The 17,878-nt window shown below is 34.0% G+C and overlaps 1 protein-coding gene across 2 annotated transcripts; it reads right to left on the bottom strand.

Moving 5' to 3' along the window:
- Positions 1-6,792: 6,792 nt before the first annotated feature.
- Positions 6,793-13,665, bottom strand: LOC108979151 (glutamate receptor 2.7-like). Of its 2 annotated transcripts, XM_035689394.1 has the most exons (6): positions 13,393-13,506; positions 12,579-12,703; positions 8,965-10,253; positions 8,529-8,835; positions 7,960-8,357; positions 6,793-7,596 (listed from the first exon to the last, which is right to left on the bottom strand). In XM_035689394.1, exons 2-6 carry the CDS (start codon positions 12,589-12,591, stop codon positions 7,126-7,128), a joined length of 2,478 nt encoding a protein of 825 aa, XP_035545287.1. In that variant the 5' UTR covers positions 12,592-12,703; positions 13,393-13,506; the 3' UTR covers positions 6,793-7,125. The 2 variants fall into 2 exon arrangements, with proteins under 2 accessions (XP_035545287.1, XP_018805296.1); XM_018949751.2 differs by lacking the exon at positions 12,579-12,703 and having other exon boundaries at positions 13,393-13,665.
- Between the last annotated feature and the right edge of the window lie 4,213 nt (positions 13,666-17,878).

The following is a 17,878-nucleotide window of genomic DNA, read 5'->3' as shown; positions in this document are numbered from 1 at the left end:
CTAATGGCACCCTCCCGCCGGGAAGGAAAGTCAGACAGTACTAATTCGTCTGTCTTTGGGAACTTGTTCTTGTACTTTCCAGCTGAAATTTGCATGGCCGTTTTCTCTTCATGTTTACCAATATGAGTATTATCATCAATGATTATACCCATATTCGTCAATGTTTTGTTGGAGTTGGCTCCATGAGCTGCAGAGTAGACACCGACAAGACCAGATATCACGAGTACAGGGAAGAACAACGACCATTTAATGGATCTTGGAACCCCGGTAATTGTTAAGAGTCCGAAAGTCATATTTGCAGATTTTTTTGTACGTTGGGCATCAGTGACGTCTGTACGTACTTTGGGGTTTCGTAGTACTACATCAGATCAGTAATATTAGATCCAGAGGTGTCGGTGGCTGATGAAAGTAGATAGCTAGCAACCAGAAGCAGGTTTGGAATTGAGGAGGATATATAACTGAAATTAAACGTCCAGGATGGCCGGCCTTATATAGGTTTAAAAGTATTGCTACGCTAGCTATCTTGTTTGCAAAGAAATATCCAAATTGATAGGCCTGATAATATGTTTCCTAAAAAAACAAACATACATTCCTAAGAAATTAGTCCTTCCTGTGTGAACGTGCAAACACTTAATAAGACAGTCCGTCCTGTACTGGGGATTTGCAAACACTTAACTAGCCTCGGGGACATCTGCACTGCAAACATTGTTTCGGTTTCGTAAACAAAAATGCAGAGATTCGTGTAGTACTGTTCGACACAGCCAGTGCTACGAAATGCATGCCCAAGAGAGACAAATACATGATGGGCTTCTTGGAATCCAGTGAGTGTCGTAATTCGGAATATGACCCGTGGTAACATAGCTATTAATGGGCGGGAGATTCCAAGACACGTGAGGAAATGTGGGTTTGATTTTGAGGGTTACGAGTCTTATGATACATTAATTAATTGCCATGCATCCACATTTGGATGCCTGCATATTCAAGGGGTACTTGCTCGTCTTTATTCGCCTTTGTCGGTTGCTGCATGGGCGGAACTACAAAAGCCCCCAAAATTTAACATCCTGGTCCTGCCCTTGGTGCTTGTTATTAATTTAGTCTTTTTACTTGTTGAGTTTGTGGAGCCTAATTTATTCTTATCGCGGCCTGGTTTGATGTCCTGATTCAACAGAGACTCGTTACGAATAATGTCGGTACGTAGAGTACTTTCAATTAGGCTTGAACTATGGAGCACAGTCAATTGGCCCAGACCGAAGCGAACATGTATGCAAAACTTAGCTTTGATAGCGAAATCCTCCATCCATCTCACTTCCCACCTCTTACACATTCCACCCATCTCCTCCATAGATCTGGCCCTTCACTCCGAACGTCTCCCATTTGGTTCAACCCTACTTCTGGTATTCTGTACGTATGTGGACATGAACAAACCTCGATTCGTTTTTTGAGCCCCCAAACCTTATCAAACAACCTCAAAATCTAGCTACCTAAACTCCATATCCAATCCAAATTCACATTTTTCCTCACTTCCTACAAAAGCTAGAAATTAATTGGTGGATTATAAAATGAGTTGTAAAACTTAAATCGTTATTTTAAAATTTAACTATTCAAATATTCAATAAAATTCATGATGTATAATAATACAAATACCTTATAAATAAATTTGTTTTAGCAGATTCTTAATTATTTTATCGCGTATGATTTTTACAAATATATATATACCACATTTAATAGCGAAATTAAAATAAAGGATCTATAAATCTATAAAAAATAATAATGATAAATACCAATCGATCCATTATATGTGCTTGATCTCCGTTAATTAGCAGTGGTACGTTCAGTAAATATATGTATCGATCTGTACGTCAGGTTTCACGCTTCTTGTGCTTGAACTGATCATTTTATCATCCACCAATAATTACTTTCTTTTCTAGGATGTGAAAATGTGATAAGGTTTGGGGGCTCAAAAAAGTAATCGAAGTATGTTCATGTCCACAACAGGAGTAGGGATGAACCAAATGGGAGACTTTTGTTGTGAAAAAGGCCCATCAACGAAGGCAAACAAATAAATTAGAGCAAGGATGAAGAAACAATCACAACCCGACCAGCCTGTGCTGGTTTCTAGTCCTATCCGACCCAGACAAGTGGCTGAATCAACCCGACCCCGACAACTACGGGTCGAGTTGGGCCCTTTTTTTTACTCGGGCATTGCTCCCAAAAATTCGCGGATTTCTTGCAATATAAGATTGCGAGATGGAAATGGAATCAGAATCAGCATGCCAGCTGTGAAATCCTCAAAACAATGATTAGAATCAAGGCAATAATAAATTAATAATACCCAAAACAAGCAATTTTATCTGCATATTTTGGAGCCACATCTTCATTGTCAATATCTGAGTTCCCTGTTGCCTAAAATCTTGGGCCTGGAATGCAGAATCCATATCAATTCATCAAATTATATACTCAAATGTATTAATCTCAAGAGCTTAGGAAGAACAAAAAGGGGAAGACTGGACCAGTTCTATTATAAAAAAGCTTTTTATTCTTTTTACATAAAGAAAATTGATTTTGTTAAATACGGTTTTAAGTTCTAGCATTTTAACTAATATAACAAACAAGCTACAGTACAAAAGTTATTGAGATACATGTTTCATGAATAAAATAATATCCCCGAAAATAATATCCCTGATTCTTTTGAATTATATGAAACTACTCATATAAGGAAGATTTGTGGTGATTTTTCTCATTATTCTTAACAAATGCCATTACAACAAAGATGGATTTCAAACCTAGGATTATGGTCTACTATCAATGAGAATTTGATATCTGGATTTTCTCCGTAAAGAAGTGTATATATATAAATTCCAGTTGTTTCCACCATTTTGGCCACAACTCCTCCTTTAGTCAAGTCCTTCTCTTCCTTCTACAGCACACATAGTGCGGTAGCTAAGAGGATACTTCAAATCTATAACAAAGGAGAACAGAGGCAACAAAAAATAGAGGCAACGATGAACGAATTTGAATTCTGGATTTTCCTTGAAAAGAAAGAAATATTTTGTAAAAAAAAAAAAGAAGCTTTCTTGAAAAATTTTGACAAATCAACAGATGGATCAAAACAGCCAACTTGATAGTTTTGGTATCTTATGAAGATATTTGTGCCCAAGGGGACTTAAAAAGTCCAATTGTTTCCAACATTTTGGCCACAATTCCTCTCCTCCTCAAGTCAAGTCGCTCTTTTCCTCCTATAGCACACAGTGTTACCATAAGAGGATACTTCAAATCCATGATAGAGGGGAACAGAGGTGACGACGAATAGAGGCGATGCTGATGACGAAGAGTATGGGTGTACAGGAACCTACAAAATTGGCCGCAACTGACTAGAGCCGACCGGAACTGATGAAGAACCAGCCGGCGTGCGGCAGATGTTTGCTCAAATCGAAGTTTGCCGGTTTGATCCCAGTTCAACCTAGTGAAAAATCGCTGAACTAGCCGACCGATTCTGCCATATTTTTTTCATTTTATACCTATATAAAAACGACATCGTTTAACTTAAATGAGTGAAACCGTGTCGTTTTGGGCCCCCTCAGTTGAAAAAAAATAAAGCAAACAGCGTCGTTTCATTATTAGGTTAAGATCACCCCCCTTTCTCCCTTCTCATTCTCATTTCTCTGTGCCGTTCTCTCAACTCTCTCTCTATTGGATTCTCTCATCTCCCTCTCGAGTCTCAACTCTCTCATTTCTCTTTCAGCACTCTCTCTCTCTCGTCGTTGTCATCCTTCTCTCCCTCCATCCATTTGTACTGTTTCAAGCTCTCATCTTCGATTCGTTGAGGCTTGTTGATGGGGATCGGGGTTCTTTTATTTTTTCTAGAGAGGGTACCAATAATATTGTGATAGTGTGATATTTTTTATGAATCATTTGATATTTGTTGTGAATTTTGTAATTTTGTGAATTTGTGATTATGGAGTTCAAGTTTACGTGTAACTTTGTGAATCTCTTTCCGTATTTCTCATTCCTCTCTCTCTCTCTCTCTCTCTCTCTTCGCACCACCTACCAGAAGAAAATCAAGACCAACGTCGACGGTTTTCTTCCCCTTAACCGGCCAGTTTCGATCGAGATAAACATATTTTCAATGTCTCGGTGCGATTTCAATTTTGGACCGAAACCACACCGAGACCTACGGTTTTCATCCTTAACAAAGAGAATGGGGACTAAGGAGGGCTAGACGACTAGGGTTTGGTCTACAAAGGAACAAACGTAAGGTACTTTAAAACAAGTTGGGTTGTGCGGGTTGAAACTGATGTTTAATGGGTTTGATCCAAAAGCTAACTTAAACCGTTTCTTCGGTCGGGTTGGGTCAGGTTGTTCAGATGAACCGAGTTTCTTTTTTTCTACACAAGCTTAATCACATGACACAATTTATGTGGTTCAGCAACGTGCCTAGGTCCACAGAGTGGCATAAATTTTATTGATTTAGAGGAGAATAAAATCACACAATCTCAACTCACTATATCAAGGGCTTTTTCTCTCTCAGAATATATACTCACATTTTGACTCTCTTTGTTCTTACTACAAATTGCTGAAAAATATGTACAAGAAGTCAAAACATAACATATATATATATATATATATATATAGAAAACAACGCTACAAACCCTAATTGGCAAAATATAGGTTCTTCACTCGAGCAACGTGTCGAGCATGGCACGAGTGAACCACCAATGAACATTAGCTCGAGCGCTGTGTCGAGCACAACTCAAGTGAACACTAGGGTTTGTGGTCTGCTCAATCCCACTTTTGGGTAAGACTCGAGCAAACTCACGGATTGAGCTTCGCTCGAGCGACAGTCGAGCGAACTCCCGAGTTACACCTTTTCTACTCACGAACCAAGCTTAGCCAAGCCCTGTCACCTCTGCAACTCACATCTCTCATCTTTAGACCAGAAAATGCTACAACATAACCGCTATCATAAAGCTGTCCCACGAAGATAAAATTTTCTTTAGATTTGGAACGTGTGTGACTTACTGTAAAGCCCACATGCATGCCCATGTTCGGGAGTGTGATGCACACATCACCCACTCCCACTACTTCTAGTGTCTCTCCATCAGCCGTGTACATCTTTATAAAATCACCAGCAACATAATTATGCATGATCTTTTGATGTGAGGTGCTATTAGGAGTGTGCAACGATCAATCTGGACCGGAGAAACCGACCAGACTGGTTGTTTCAATCCGAATCGGACTAGACCGAGACTAAGACCGATCAATCTCAGTCCATGTTTTAGAGGACCAAAAAGTTTCGGTCCGGTCCCGATCTAGGATTTTTCCACCCCGGACCGAATGAAAAATAAAAATAAAATATATATGATATATTATTTATATAATAATTATACAATTTATTATGTAATTTTCATATAACCTATAACCATTAACAATATAAAATTTTAAATATGTTACTAACACTTGTTAATATTCTATTAATTAACTAATATATTCTATTAATTAGCTACTTATATAGTAATTATATAAATTAATAATATAATTTTCATCTAATTTATTATCATTGATCATATTAAATATTTTTTATTGAGATAATTACATAATCCACATTAATAAGTCACTTAATTTTAATTTAGTATTTTAAATAAAAAATTTTTATTAATTGATTTTGTAAAAAATAATTAGGCTGGACCGATAGCTATCGTTCCGGTCCAGTCCGGTCCCTATGAGTCTTCAATCCGAAAATATAATGGACCGAAAATGTTTGATCCATCACCAGACGAGACCAGACCGACCGATTTGCACCCTTAGGTGCTATGGAACGAAACTCCTGAATCCAATACCCAATCATCAATCGGATCATGCATTTCAAGGACTAGCACATCCTGTATTTCTTCTACCACTGCATTCATAGCATCACTTTCCTAATTCCGGCAGTCTCTCTTGATGTGGCCAGGCTTGCCACAACTCTAGTAAGTGATTTGCTGCCCAGATCTCGTCATGCTCTTGCCCCTGCTCTTGGAGCTTGAACTGGCATATCTTCTACCCCGATTGTCAACATTCAGGGCTAATCCCGAACTCAAAAACTCACCAGAGTCTCTTCTACATACGGCCTATTTAGCAAAGATCATGTCACGTACATCATCGTAATTCAATTTTATCTTATCAGCTGAACTACTCACTGTCTTCCTCATGATCTACCAACTATTTGGCAGCAATGCCAACATAATTAATGCTCAGATCTCATCATTAAACTCAATCTCTACATAGGACAATTGATTTGTGATGTATTAAAGTCATTCAAGTGTTGGGTCATAGACATAGCTTTTGACATCTTCAGTTTGAACAACTTCTTCATTAGGTACACTTTGTTATTTGCCGATAGTTTTTCATACATACCTAACAAAGCCTCATTGAGATCCATCGTGGTTCTCTCTTTAATAACGTTGTGTGCCATTATTCTGGACAGGGTCAGCCGAACAACCCCCAAAACCTGTCGATCTAATAAATTCCACTTGGCATCGTCCATGCTTTCCGACTTCTTTTCTAACAGTGGAAGATGATGTCTCTTTCCATAGAGATAGTCCTCGATCCGCATCCTCTAATAGTGCCGTCAAACTTCTCGATCCTAAGTGCTTTCAATTTGTCTCTAGCCATCGTTCTCTTTCAGACCCTAACCTTGGCTCTGATACTAGTTGTTGTGAAAAATACACATCAATGATAGCATATAAATAAAGAGCAATGATCAAGAAATAATCACACGACACACAATTTATGTGGTTTGGCAAAGTGTCTACGTACACAGAGCTACAGAAATTTTATTAATTCATAGGAGATTACAATCACACAATCTCAACTCACTCTCTATATGGCTTTTTCTCTTACACAATATGTACTCACACTTTGCCTCTTTTTGTTATCACTGAAAACTGCTAAAAAACATGTACAAGAGGTCAAAACATAACATATATATAGAAAACGACACTGAAAATCCTAATTGGAAAAAAATATATTCTTCGCTCGAGCGACATGTCGAGCACACCTCGAGCGAATAACCAATGGACATTGGCTCGAGCAGTGTGCCAAGCACAACTCGAGCGAACACTAGGATTTGTGTTCTACTCGAGCCCACTATTGCGTGAGATTCGAGTTGCTGATGAGGACTTCCTCCCTCGAAGAACCTTCATTTACATCCGATGTGCCTTCTTTTGTAACTAATATGCCTGCCAGAGCTGGGGGTCTTCCAGGATTTCTATCTGCATAAGACTTTCTTATGCGACTAGAAACTTTCTTCCAAACGCTTTCGTTGCGGCCTGGAGTTGCATTTCCTTCGAAAGCATCTTGAGGTTGCTGACGACTTTCTGGTGTGCGAATTAAGGATAGTAGAAGACAAATGGTAGAGGTGGCAAAAGATGTTACATAGAGAACCCAAAAGTTCTGGAGGTTCAGGCTTTCAGGTCTGCTGGAAGCTGTTGTGTTGGTTGAACACTCACCTGAGGGAATTAACCATTCATCTTCCAGTGACCTTAAATCTCCATTCTCCGACAGTTTTAGAATAGCTTCAGAAAAATCCCTGGCAATTGGCGAGCCTTTCTGGAAGACCTGAGAGGAGTAAAAACAGATTTCTATAATTAGTTTCTTTAGTATTAAATTAAACAGTTGAATAGAAATCAGAAAAATGAAATTAGTTTTGGCCACTATATATATATAGACTCCTTGATCCCAGATCAACTGTTTCTTTGCGGACAGGATGGATTGATAATCTATTTTCACAATCATAATATATATATATATAGGTTTATATGTGCATGAATTAATATATTTGAAGAATAATTTTTCTTGTTGCACAAAAGTTTTTCGTACCATGCATTTTGGGGATGTGGATGAAGTAAGGGAGGGGGATTTTCTTCTGATCTCTAGAAAACTTTTCCTATGGCTTGGTGTAATTTTCAAGTTAGTACTTACAAAGCCCAATCCTCCAAATCTGGTGTTACGTATGGTGGCTGTGTATCCTTTGCAAAAGTGTTTGAGGAAAACTTTCTCATACGGGAGTTCAAGAAAGGCAGCAGATATATTGTTGCTTTCGAATTGGCCTGGGTAGCTGTATTCACTGGTAACGTTCACGATATTCTCTGGTTTGAAAAGAAGCACGTTCTCCATGTATTTCCTTACAAAAGAATCGCCATCGCAACCAACTTTCATGTTGTTCTTTCTCAACCACTCAATGTCCGTAACGTTTGGTCGCAGTTTTTTCACAGTGAGCATTGAAGACAGACTAGCAGTGTAGCTCGAGGTTAGGATCAACACGATAAAGAGCCAGACTACAATAACCAAGCGTGTGTAATTGTTGTGGATCCTTTCACCTGCAAAATGAAGCCGCGTACGTGTGGTATATATGAGCACTAACCCGCTTGCTAATACAAATATCAAACATATTACTGATATAGAAATCTGCCACCCGAGTCATTACGTACAAAAAAATAACTACTCGGACTTAGAATCGAAGCAGTATATATAACTTAATTGATACTTACGATGAGCAAAGAAAATAGAAGAAAAGGTAAACCAAAGTGCAGTGCAAATCTGATCCTTCCAAGAGCCATTAAAATCTGAATTGTATTGACGCTCCAGGATCCAAACTATGACCATAGTGTACATCAAGATGGCACCGGTGACCACCCACATTTCCCAGGTGAAAGGCTTAGCAAACATCAATGGTGAGCTATCAGTTTTTTCTGGAACTATCATAGCCAAACCTGACTCAGCATATGGAAGAGTAAAATCTACAGATTGAAACCGATCGGCAAGTATGGTCACATCACCAATGATAGCATCGTAAGTCTTTTATTGTAGTTCGCCGCCCCCATGCAGGACATGATCACAAGCATAAAATCATAATCAACACATTTAAACAGAATCTTAAATAATAAAAAGTATAATCAATGAAGAAGGCTTAGAAGAAGCTGGTACCTTATTAGAGACACATTGAACCAGCTCATTGTAGGTGCCATTGAATGCCTCGAATTTGTATGTCAGATTATACTCTAGAAGCTCAATCACCTTCGAGAATATTTCAATGCAGAAACCAACTGCATATTTTTTGTCATTCGGTTTCTTATTATAGTCAACCTTCACAAACTTCTCAAACGTTGTTCTACCTGGAACCCCAATTTTAAGGGGCTTTGCATCAGTAGGCATGTCCCAACCTTTTGGAGTCCGCTTTAAGTTCCCTGGCCAAATTACTGGACCGGACAAATTAGAATTTGCAGTATCATTGAGAAACGGGCTCTGCATGGAAAAACCAAACTCTGGTCTCCAGAAATCTATTTCTTTGTATTTCTTTCCAACCACGTTTACAATTCTCAGAGTAGGAGTGTCTGAGAGCTGGCCTTCTTCGAAATGTATTTTGCCACTTAAACCAGAGAATTTACTTGATAATAGATAGTCTAAAATTTTTTTTGGACTATGAGTGTTGCTAGTCATTCTCTCTATCGCTTGTGTAACCATTTTAATGCTATCATATGCTCGCAGAGCATAAATTCCAGGGTCGAAGTTATCTTCCTCTAGATATTCAGCTCTGAATTTTTTCCGGAATTGGCCTTTGAAGTCTTGATACTCAGAATTGCCTATCTCGGGATAGTAAGCCTTAATTCCTAATGCACCTTCCATAGATGAAATAACGGAGTTATTGACAGAGTCCAGCAAGCTTGTAATGCTGTCTGAAATTATCCAAGCTGATTCTTCCCCAACAAGTCCCATCTTCTTAGCTTCTCTGAACAAATAAGTTGCCATATCTAGTGATGAATGAAGGACCACAAAGACACGAGATTGGGTTTTCATTAGCTTAATCAGCTCTTCATGGACAACACTCCTCGGATCAGACACAGAAGATAGTGGTGGGAGAACCAAACGGTACTCAATCTCCGAACCAACATTTTGAAGAGCCTCGGATAGAAGTGCAAACATGCCGGAGTCACTGCCATAGGCATCATCTTCATAAATCGCAATGATCCTTTTCCAATTGTAGGCATGAACAATATCTGCAATGCATTTTATCTGTTGAGAACCATTTTTAGCCATCTGTATCAAGAAAGGCCAACGAAGCGGCATTAGAGGTGGGTTGATGGCTGGTGCTGCAAACGAAATGACCGGAACATGAGCTTGCCCTCCAACAATTGCAACACGAGCTGCTTCCTGCCATGTGTGTATGCCAATAATCACTCCAAACTTTTTGGTCTCTCTAATTATCATCTCTTCGGCTGCAACAAAATTTTAATAAAATGAGTTGTTAATCAAGAACAGTGGGATTTTCGATTTGGCGTTATAGAGAGAGAGAGAGAGAGAGATTAATGTAAATCATTTCTATCATACAATAATAGAATTTGGACTTGCTTCTTTGGCAGAGCTTTAAAGGATATGGTGCCAGTGAGTTTAATTTAAGCCACACAATACTTTAAGCAATTCAAAGATAAGATTAGTACCGGAGAAAATACACTACCAAAAAGCTGCAGTGTACCCGGCCCTTCCTTACGTTATAAAGACGTGATTGCCCTTAAAATCCATAAAACGACAAAATACCTATGTTAAATTTAAACAATAATCTGTAATTAAAATTATTTATTATAAATACAAAAATATATCTTTATTTATTTTTTCTTATTTTCATGTTTTTTTTCAAATTTTCTTGTAAAAATTTCTTCATGGTTTTTTTTCTTATTTTTTGAATTAATTTATGTTTTAAAAAATTATTTTTCAAATTTTTAAAAGTTTTTTTTTATTTTTTAAAGCGTTTTATTTCTTCTATTTTATTTGTTGAAAATTTATACTCCCTTTTTTAATTTTTAATTTTTTAAATTATCAAAGATATAATATATTATGTCAAATTTGTGAATGAGGGAATACATTTCAATTTTTGGTAGCTAGGTTGGAGGCTGATTGCCAAAATTGATAATTTGTGAGATAATTGTAAACTGCATATAGTTTGATAGCACATGTATTTTTTCTTCAAACGTACTGCAATATTCGGTAGGTTTTGTCCATCATAGAGAGCTCAAATCATTTTAAAAGCATTAATATATCTGTCCCTCAACTTGATTGGTTTTGTTTGTTTTCATTCATACTTACATATACATATATACATATATATATATATATATATATATTATTTGCGTTAAATATTGCAATAGACTGTTTAGCAAAGTCGAATTTCCATCTTAAGATTTATATCCCAAAAAAGATAGATGGGAGAATATGTTAATTAACGTGAAACTACAAAAAAAATAAATATTTGTGATAGATTATTTGCGACGATAATAACTATTTACAAATATTTTGGCAAAAAATAATTATTTTCACTGGAAAAAACTAGTAACAAATAAACAATTTTTTTATAATTAAAGTTCATAACTGGCTGAGCCTAATGAGTAATACGTCCAAAACAATATGTAAGATGCTACTATATATGCCTCTATTGTGGCATTAGATGATTAAATACTATTTATTATATTTTACTTATGAACTTATTATATAATACAATATAATGAGATGATTATGAAAAAATAGATGATCATGAATAAGTTTTTCTTTTATATATATACAGCTCATTATACTTTTTTGATTTGGCACATGACTTATAAAAAAAAATTAAAATACATACATAAAATGATAGAAGGAATCTAGGATTTTAATTTTCTTCTTTCTGTATTTTTACGAGCTAGCCATTTTTTTTTTCTTTTGCATATATATATTTTTAATTGTTTTAATAAGTCATGTGGCATTATGGTGCCACGTCAAAGAAGCAAAATGATAGATATAAATTAAGAAGTATAATAGCATTACCCAAATAATATATTGTTAATAGTTTCTCTTATATTTATGATCGCTAAAATATAATATATATATATATATATTGTTAATATATAGTTTCTATTATAATATTTATGAACTACGCCAAAGCGGCCATTACCATTGGAAATCCATTAGGTTTTTAGTATGAGAGACAATTGATCAATAGAAGAAATAATATATCAAAAGTCGTACTCTTTTCAAGTCCTATCCATATTATTGAATATGTCAAACCCCGGGGCCCTCGTTACATGACTATCAATCCAATTTACTATAAGAAAAATATTAATATTTATAACGAATTATTCAAGACGAAAACAATTAATTGGAATGATATAAATATTTTTTTATAGTAAATTGTATTAATAGTGTTGAGGGATTTGACATATTCAATAATATGGATAGGATTGATTAAGATTGACTCATTTACTATTTAAATTAAATTTGCAAGAAAGAAAATACTCTTTAAAATTAACATGTCTGAGAAAATTATGTTTTCAGATATTTTCAGACTATTTTCTTATTATTTATAAATAATTTATTATTATTTTAACTACTATTCTTACTATTATTCATAAATTATTTAAAATACTCTTAATATTCCAACGGAACTCATGACTTGCTATATTAAAATAAAATGAAAAGAACAGCAGTGCGGTTTAAGTAGGTTAAACTAGCGTACGATCGAGCATCAATTTAACAACAAATAAAAAGGCATTATAGTTATAAAACAATATTACATGATGCGCTCATCAATTTCCTGCAGCTTGTAAGGTGTACGTACTTCTTTGTAATTGACAAATTTATCAGAGCTGATTACATTTTCGCCCATGCATGCGTTTCTGGTCCTAGGCCAATTCTCAATCTGTACGGAAATTTTTTTATTAAAAATATAATATAAATAATTAAAATTTACTTCTTTCTATCTGTTTAATCGACGATTTCATACAAAACTTTGTCTTGCAACTTGGATTTAGTAATTTGAGGTTATTCATTATCTGTACTTGAGTACGTCTATACATGTTTTCGGAAATAATAAATCTTTCCTCTCTTAACATTCCATACTTTATATTTTTTTTTAATTTTTATTTTTATTTTATAAAATATTTATTATACGAATAATGAATAGAAAATTTAAAATAATTTAAAAAGAATAAACTCACAAAAAAAATTTAAAAAAGTATTAAAAATTTAAAAAATTTAAAAAAATGTAAAGTATAGAATGTGGTAGAAATTATGTAGTAAAACTCTTTCGAAAATATGTGCATGCATAAAAAACAAAGGTAAATACATAACAAACGCACAAATCTTATATTCGAGATGCATTGAAATCAAAGTTTGTAGAAAGATATATAATTATCCCCAGTGCTTATCTTTTACTATTTAAAAGAGAATGATTAAGTATTTCAATATATAAATGGTTTGGTTTTGTTTTCTAATTCCCTTTTTTTGCTTTTATAATTATTTCATTATTTGATTTCCGACGGCAAATTAACCTAATTAACATCCTACTGTTAACAAAATGGGTACTGATAGAGATTAATGACGACATACCGGCGGCAGAAGTGACACTAAGCTGGGAAAGAGAGACTTTGTGAGTCTTTGAATGGTTGTTGTAGTTGTGAGCTGCAATTTCCATGGCGACTTTCTCTTCCTTCCCAATACGGGTATTAGGATCAATGATCATACCGATACCCGTAACTTTGGTTTTGGTTTCGGTTTCATTTCCATCGGAGACGATAAGAAGAAAGAACAGTACTACAGGGAAGAGCAACCATGCAGGATAGGGCATTTTGGCGATACTGTATTTTGGGAAACGTGGTTGTTGTTAAATGGGGATTCTGGGATAGTAGAATGCATGGTCTGCCAGCTATATTTAAGACAAAACACGTATTTCCACGAGGAAAAATATCAGCGTGGAATCTGGGATCTTTGACTTTGCTCGCCTTTCCTGAAGTTGCCTTCAAATTTCCAAAATGTTTAGTTTGTCTCATTTTATTTAATTTAATCATCACAATATTTTTAAATTTTTATATAAAATAAAATAAATAATTCAATTTTTTTAATTTTAAAATAAAAATAAGATTAAAAAATTAATATTTTATTTAATTTTTAACTTTCATTTCAATTTATCTCTGTTAAAATAAATGAGACTGAAATGTCCTACTCAGTTGGGGTTTGGACGGCTGCTGATCACATTCTTCCTGAGCAAGACATTGCTGAAATCCAGTACTCTTTGTCATTAAATTGCTTGCATGCGAAGCTAGCTAAATACATAAAGGGAGTTGCTTCACTCACGAAAATTCTTACCGAATGTTGTAATTGTTTTTTAAATATTTTTTAAATCCCTTAAATATTTTTAAAAAAAATCACAAAATCATTAATAAATATTTCTTTAACCATTAAATTTTTTTTAAAAAAAAAGTATTACTCTCGGTGATCCGAGTGGCATTTCCCATACATAAAGGGCTTCCTTAACATCATGGAATTAGTCTAGCTTGGTGTCAGAATTACGTGCACGTTGGGAACTTGTTTGATTTTTTCTGTTCAAAACCATTTTGGAAGAAAACGCGCTTTGTGTTTTGAAAATAATTAAAATCTAATTTCTAAACGAACAGAATCTACTAATTTAAGAAACAAAATAAATAATACGACTACTCCGCGTATGGTGGATATTTCTTCACGCCTCCTCCTCCGGTCCTATCTTGCATTATTTTCATGCCGGGAGAGAAGCACCGCCTCTATACGTATTATGTATGTACGTATAATATATATATATATATATATATATTATATGCAATCCAAAACGTTTCTTATTTTGGCTATTGAGAGTTTTTGGGTACCTAGCTAGCAAGTAAGTGTGAATCATGCTCTGCATCACGATTCACGATTCCTAACGCATCAGACAATTAATAATAATCAAATCTGCATGTTGGGAAAAAAAAAATTTAATTGGTAGCAATGTTTTAAATTCGGTTGTGGTGATTATTTCGGTTTAAATATTAAAACGGAATATTTTGATATCAGTGTATTCTGATGTATTATTTTAAAATTAATTATATATTATATATAAATATTTATATGTATATATAAACTAACAACTAATAGAATAAATACATATATATGTAAGTGTGTATCGTGTATATATATATATATATATATATATATATATATATATATATATATATATATATGGAAGAATTGAAGATTTATAAAATGAATATATTTTGAAAAAATCACAAACTTGAGTCGAGATACAAAAACAAAAAAGAATAGAGAAATTATTAAAAATAATGATATTTAAAAAAAAAAAAAAAGAGAATGAGAGGACATATTTATGATCTGTTTGGATACAAAAACGGTTTCATGTCATTTTATCTCATTTCATCATTATAACTTTTACAAATTTTCACACAAAATATGATAAACAATTCAACTTTTTTAAATATCAAAATAATAATAATATTAAAAAATAATATTCTAATAATATTTTATTTAACTTTCAACTTTCGTTTAAAATCATCTCATCTCACTTTATTATTCAAACGGGACCTTAAAGCTATAAAAAAATTAAAATTATATAAATATATTTTATATTCTATAATTAATTAAATACCATCTGAATTTAAAATTTATAAAAATATCATTCAAGTATAAGAAAATTATAAAAAACAATCTAAAACGGAATAGAGATTGGAATGGTTGGAATTTGATTGAAATGACCCGAACGAGCCTGAATTTAAAGCGAAACAAAATGAGAAGATAGAATATATAGGATACTACTGCACCGAAATGGTTGAAAATTTAAAACTATGATTGGTAGGGCTTATTTCGACGTACGTAAACCTTTAGGAATAGTTTGTATTCAAAAATGAGTTGAAATGAGTTGAGATGGGTTGAGAAGGTTTGTGAATAGTAGAATAAAAGTTAAATTATTTATTATATTTTATATGAGAATTTGAGAAAAATATTTTGAGATTTGAAAAAATTATATTACTTATTATATTTTGTGTGAGAATTTAAAAAAATTATAATAATAAGATAAGATGAATTGATATGAGTTTTGAATACAAACGAGTCATTAATATTTTCATGACTATTTTTCATCGTGAATTATCTGTAATTCTAGCGGCTACTTGTTCGTTGTTCCAACCTTTGGGTCCGTTTCTAGATGGCTTGACCATTAATAAGTGAGGAAGGAATATTAATTAATGGGTGCGGCTACTCTGCCGCCCCTTCTTGACCGCTGGGCTTACCGCCCAGCGTAAACTAGTTTTTTTTTTTTTTTTCTTTTTTTTTTTCATATTTTTTTAATATATTTAAATACATTTAAAAAATAAAAAAAATATATCAATACATTTAAAATCACTTCTTTAATCACTAAGTAAAAAAAAAATAATAATAAAAAAATAAAAAAAGACAAGTGATCAAATAGAGGTGTCAAATTGAGTGGGCATAGTAGTATTTTCCTTAATTAATTCCGCAACAGCATGCCAATTCCTAATTTTAGTCTGAATTCAATGTACATTCAATGCTTGGGCAGTACTGATCAGCATGATAGCCAATCACTTCGATATGGCTGTAGGATATGAGTGGGGCTACTCTGCCGCCCCACTCTTACCACTAGACTTACTGTTTAGTAATTTTTTTTTTTTATATATTTTTTTAATATATTTTAATATTTTTAAACTATAAAAAAATATATCAATACATTTAAAATCAATTTCTTAATCATTAAGTAAAAAAAAAAATTTGACCAGCAATCAAATAGAGTGGTTAAAATGAGAGGACAAAGTAATTTTATTCGTAAGATATTTCTGATAAAACGCTATCTAGGAAACTATTGAAAGTAGACTGAACTGTCCATTTTGTGATTTAGAGCAGTGCTACATCTTTTGAGAGACGTAGAAAAGTATCTCGAATAGGCAAATTTTTTTATTTTTTTTAATTTTTTTTTTATATATGTTTTTAATCATCGTGAACATTTTTAAAAAAAAAAGGTAAAAAATTTACAATATTATTAAAAAATAATTTTTTAATCACTCAATAAAAATAAAAAAATAAAAAAAATCGAGATATTTTTTGGATCCTTTCTCTTACCACATAACTCTCATTCTGTCTGCATCTCTTACGTAGGGAAAATCCGAATCTGATAGATATTGGTAGATTTTATGTTGATAGCTTTGGATTACTTCGAGGAAGAATATCAGCTCAAATACCATAAAAAAAAATGAGAAAATATATTTGTAACTGTGAATTATGTAACTATCGCGTAATCGTTTTAAAAAAAGTAAATAAAATATGAGATCTACATAAAAAAATTAATTTTTTAAATGTAGACCACACTCTTTTTCAAAGCGATTACACAGCGGTTGCATACTTCACGGTTGTATGTAGAATTACTAAAAAAATATAGATGAAGATTGTTTGAATTGAGACAATATTATTATGCATATGTTAGTATTTTTTATATAACTTTAATATTATGCGACACACGTGACTACAAGCATCATTCAATGGCAACCCTTCTCCCCAACAGTACACTCCACAAAAACCTGGAAACATGCATACACTCACTCCATCTCCAATGTAGGTTGCGGAGCACCTCTCCTACGCCCAATTCGACGGGCCCTTGTCCATGCCGTCGTTAAGCGCGGAAAGCCCCGACCTTTTTGTTGGGGTATATGTGGAGACTAGTTTTAGAGTTGAAAAAGTGTTTGCTGAAGTTGGCTCGACTGTTGGCTCGAGCTAAGGTTCGATCGACATCACTCGACAGATCGCTCGAGCAAAGGCAAGTCAGAGAAAGTTCGCTCAAGTCTCACTCGACACTCCGCTCGAGCGAAACACAAACCCTAGTGTTTGCTTGACACTCCGCTCGAGCCAATGTTCATTTGGCTGTTCGCTAGAGTGAAGTACGCAGTTTTTGCCAGATTAGGGTTTTCAGCACCACTCACTATATATATGTCATATTAGACTTGTGTTGGACGGCCTTAAACATATTTTGAGAGAGAACAATTATCTAATGAGTGTATATTATGTG

The sequence above is a fragment of the Juglans regia genome, chromosome 4 (assembly GCF_001411555.2).
Source record: "Juglans regia cultivar Chandler chromosome 4, Walnut 2.0, whole genome shotgun sequence".
NCBI classification, from domain to species: Eukaryota; Viridiplantae; Streptophyta; class Magnoliopsida; order Fagales; family Juglandaceae; genus Juglans; species Juglans regia.
Note: the sequence above shows the minus strand (reverse complement) of the source record. Positions and strands in the feature narration are given on the sequence as shown.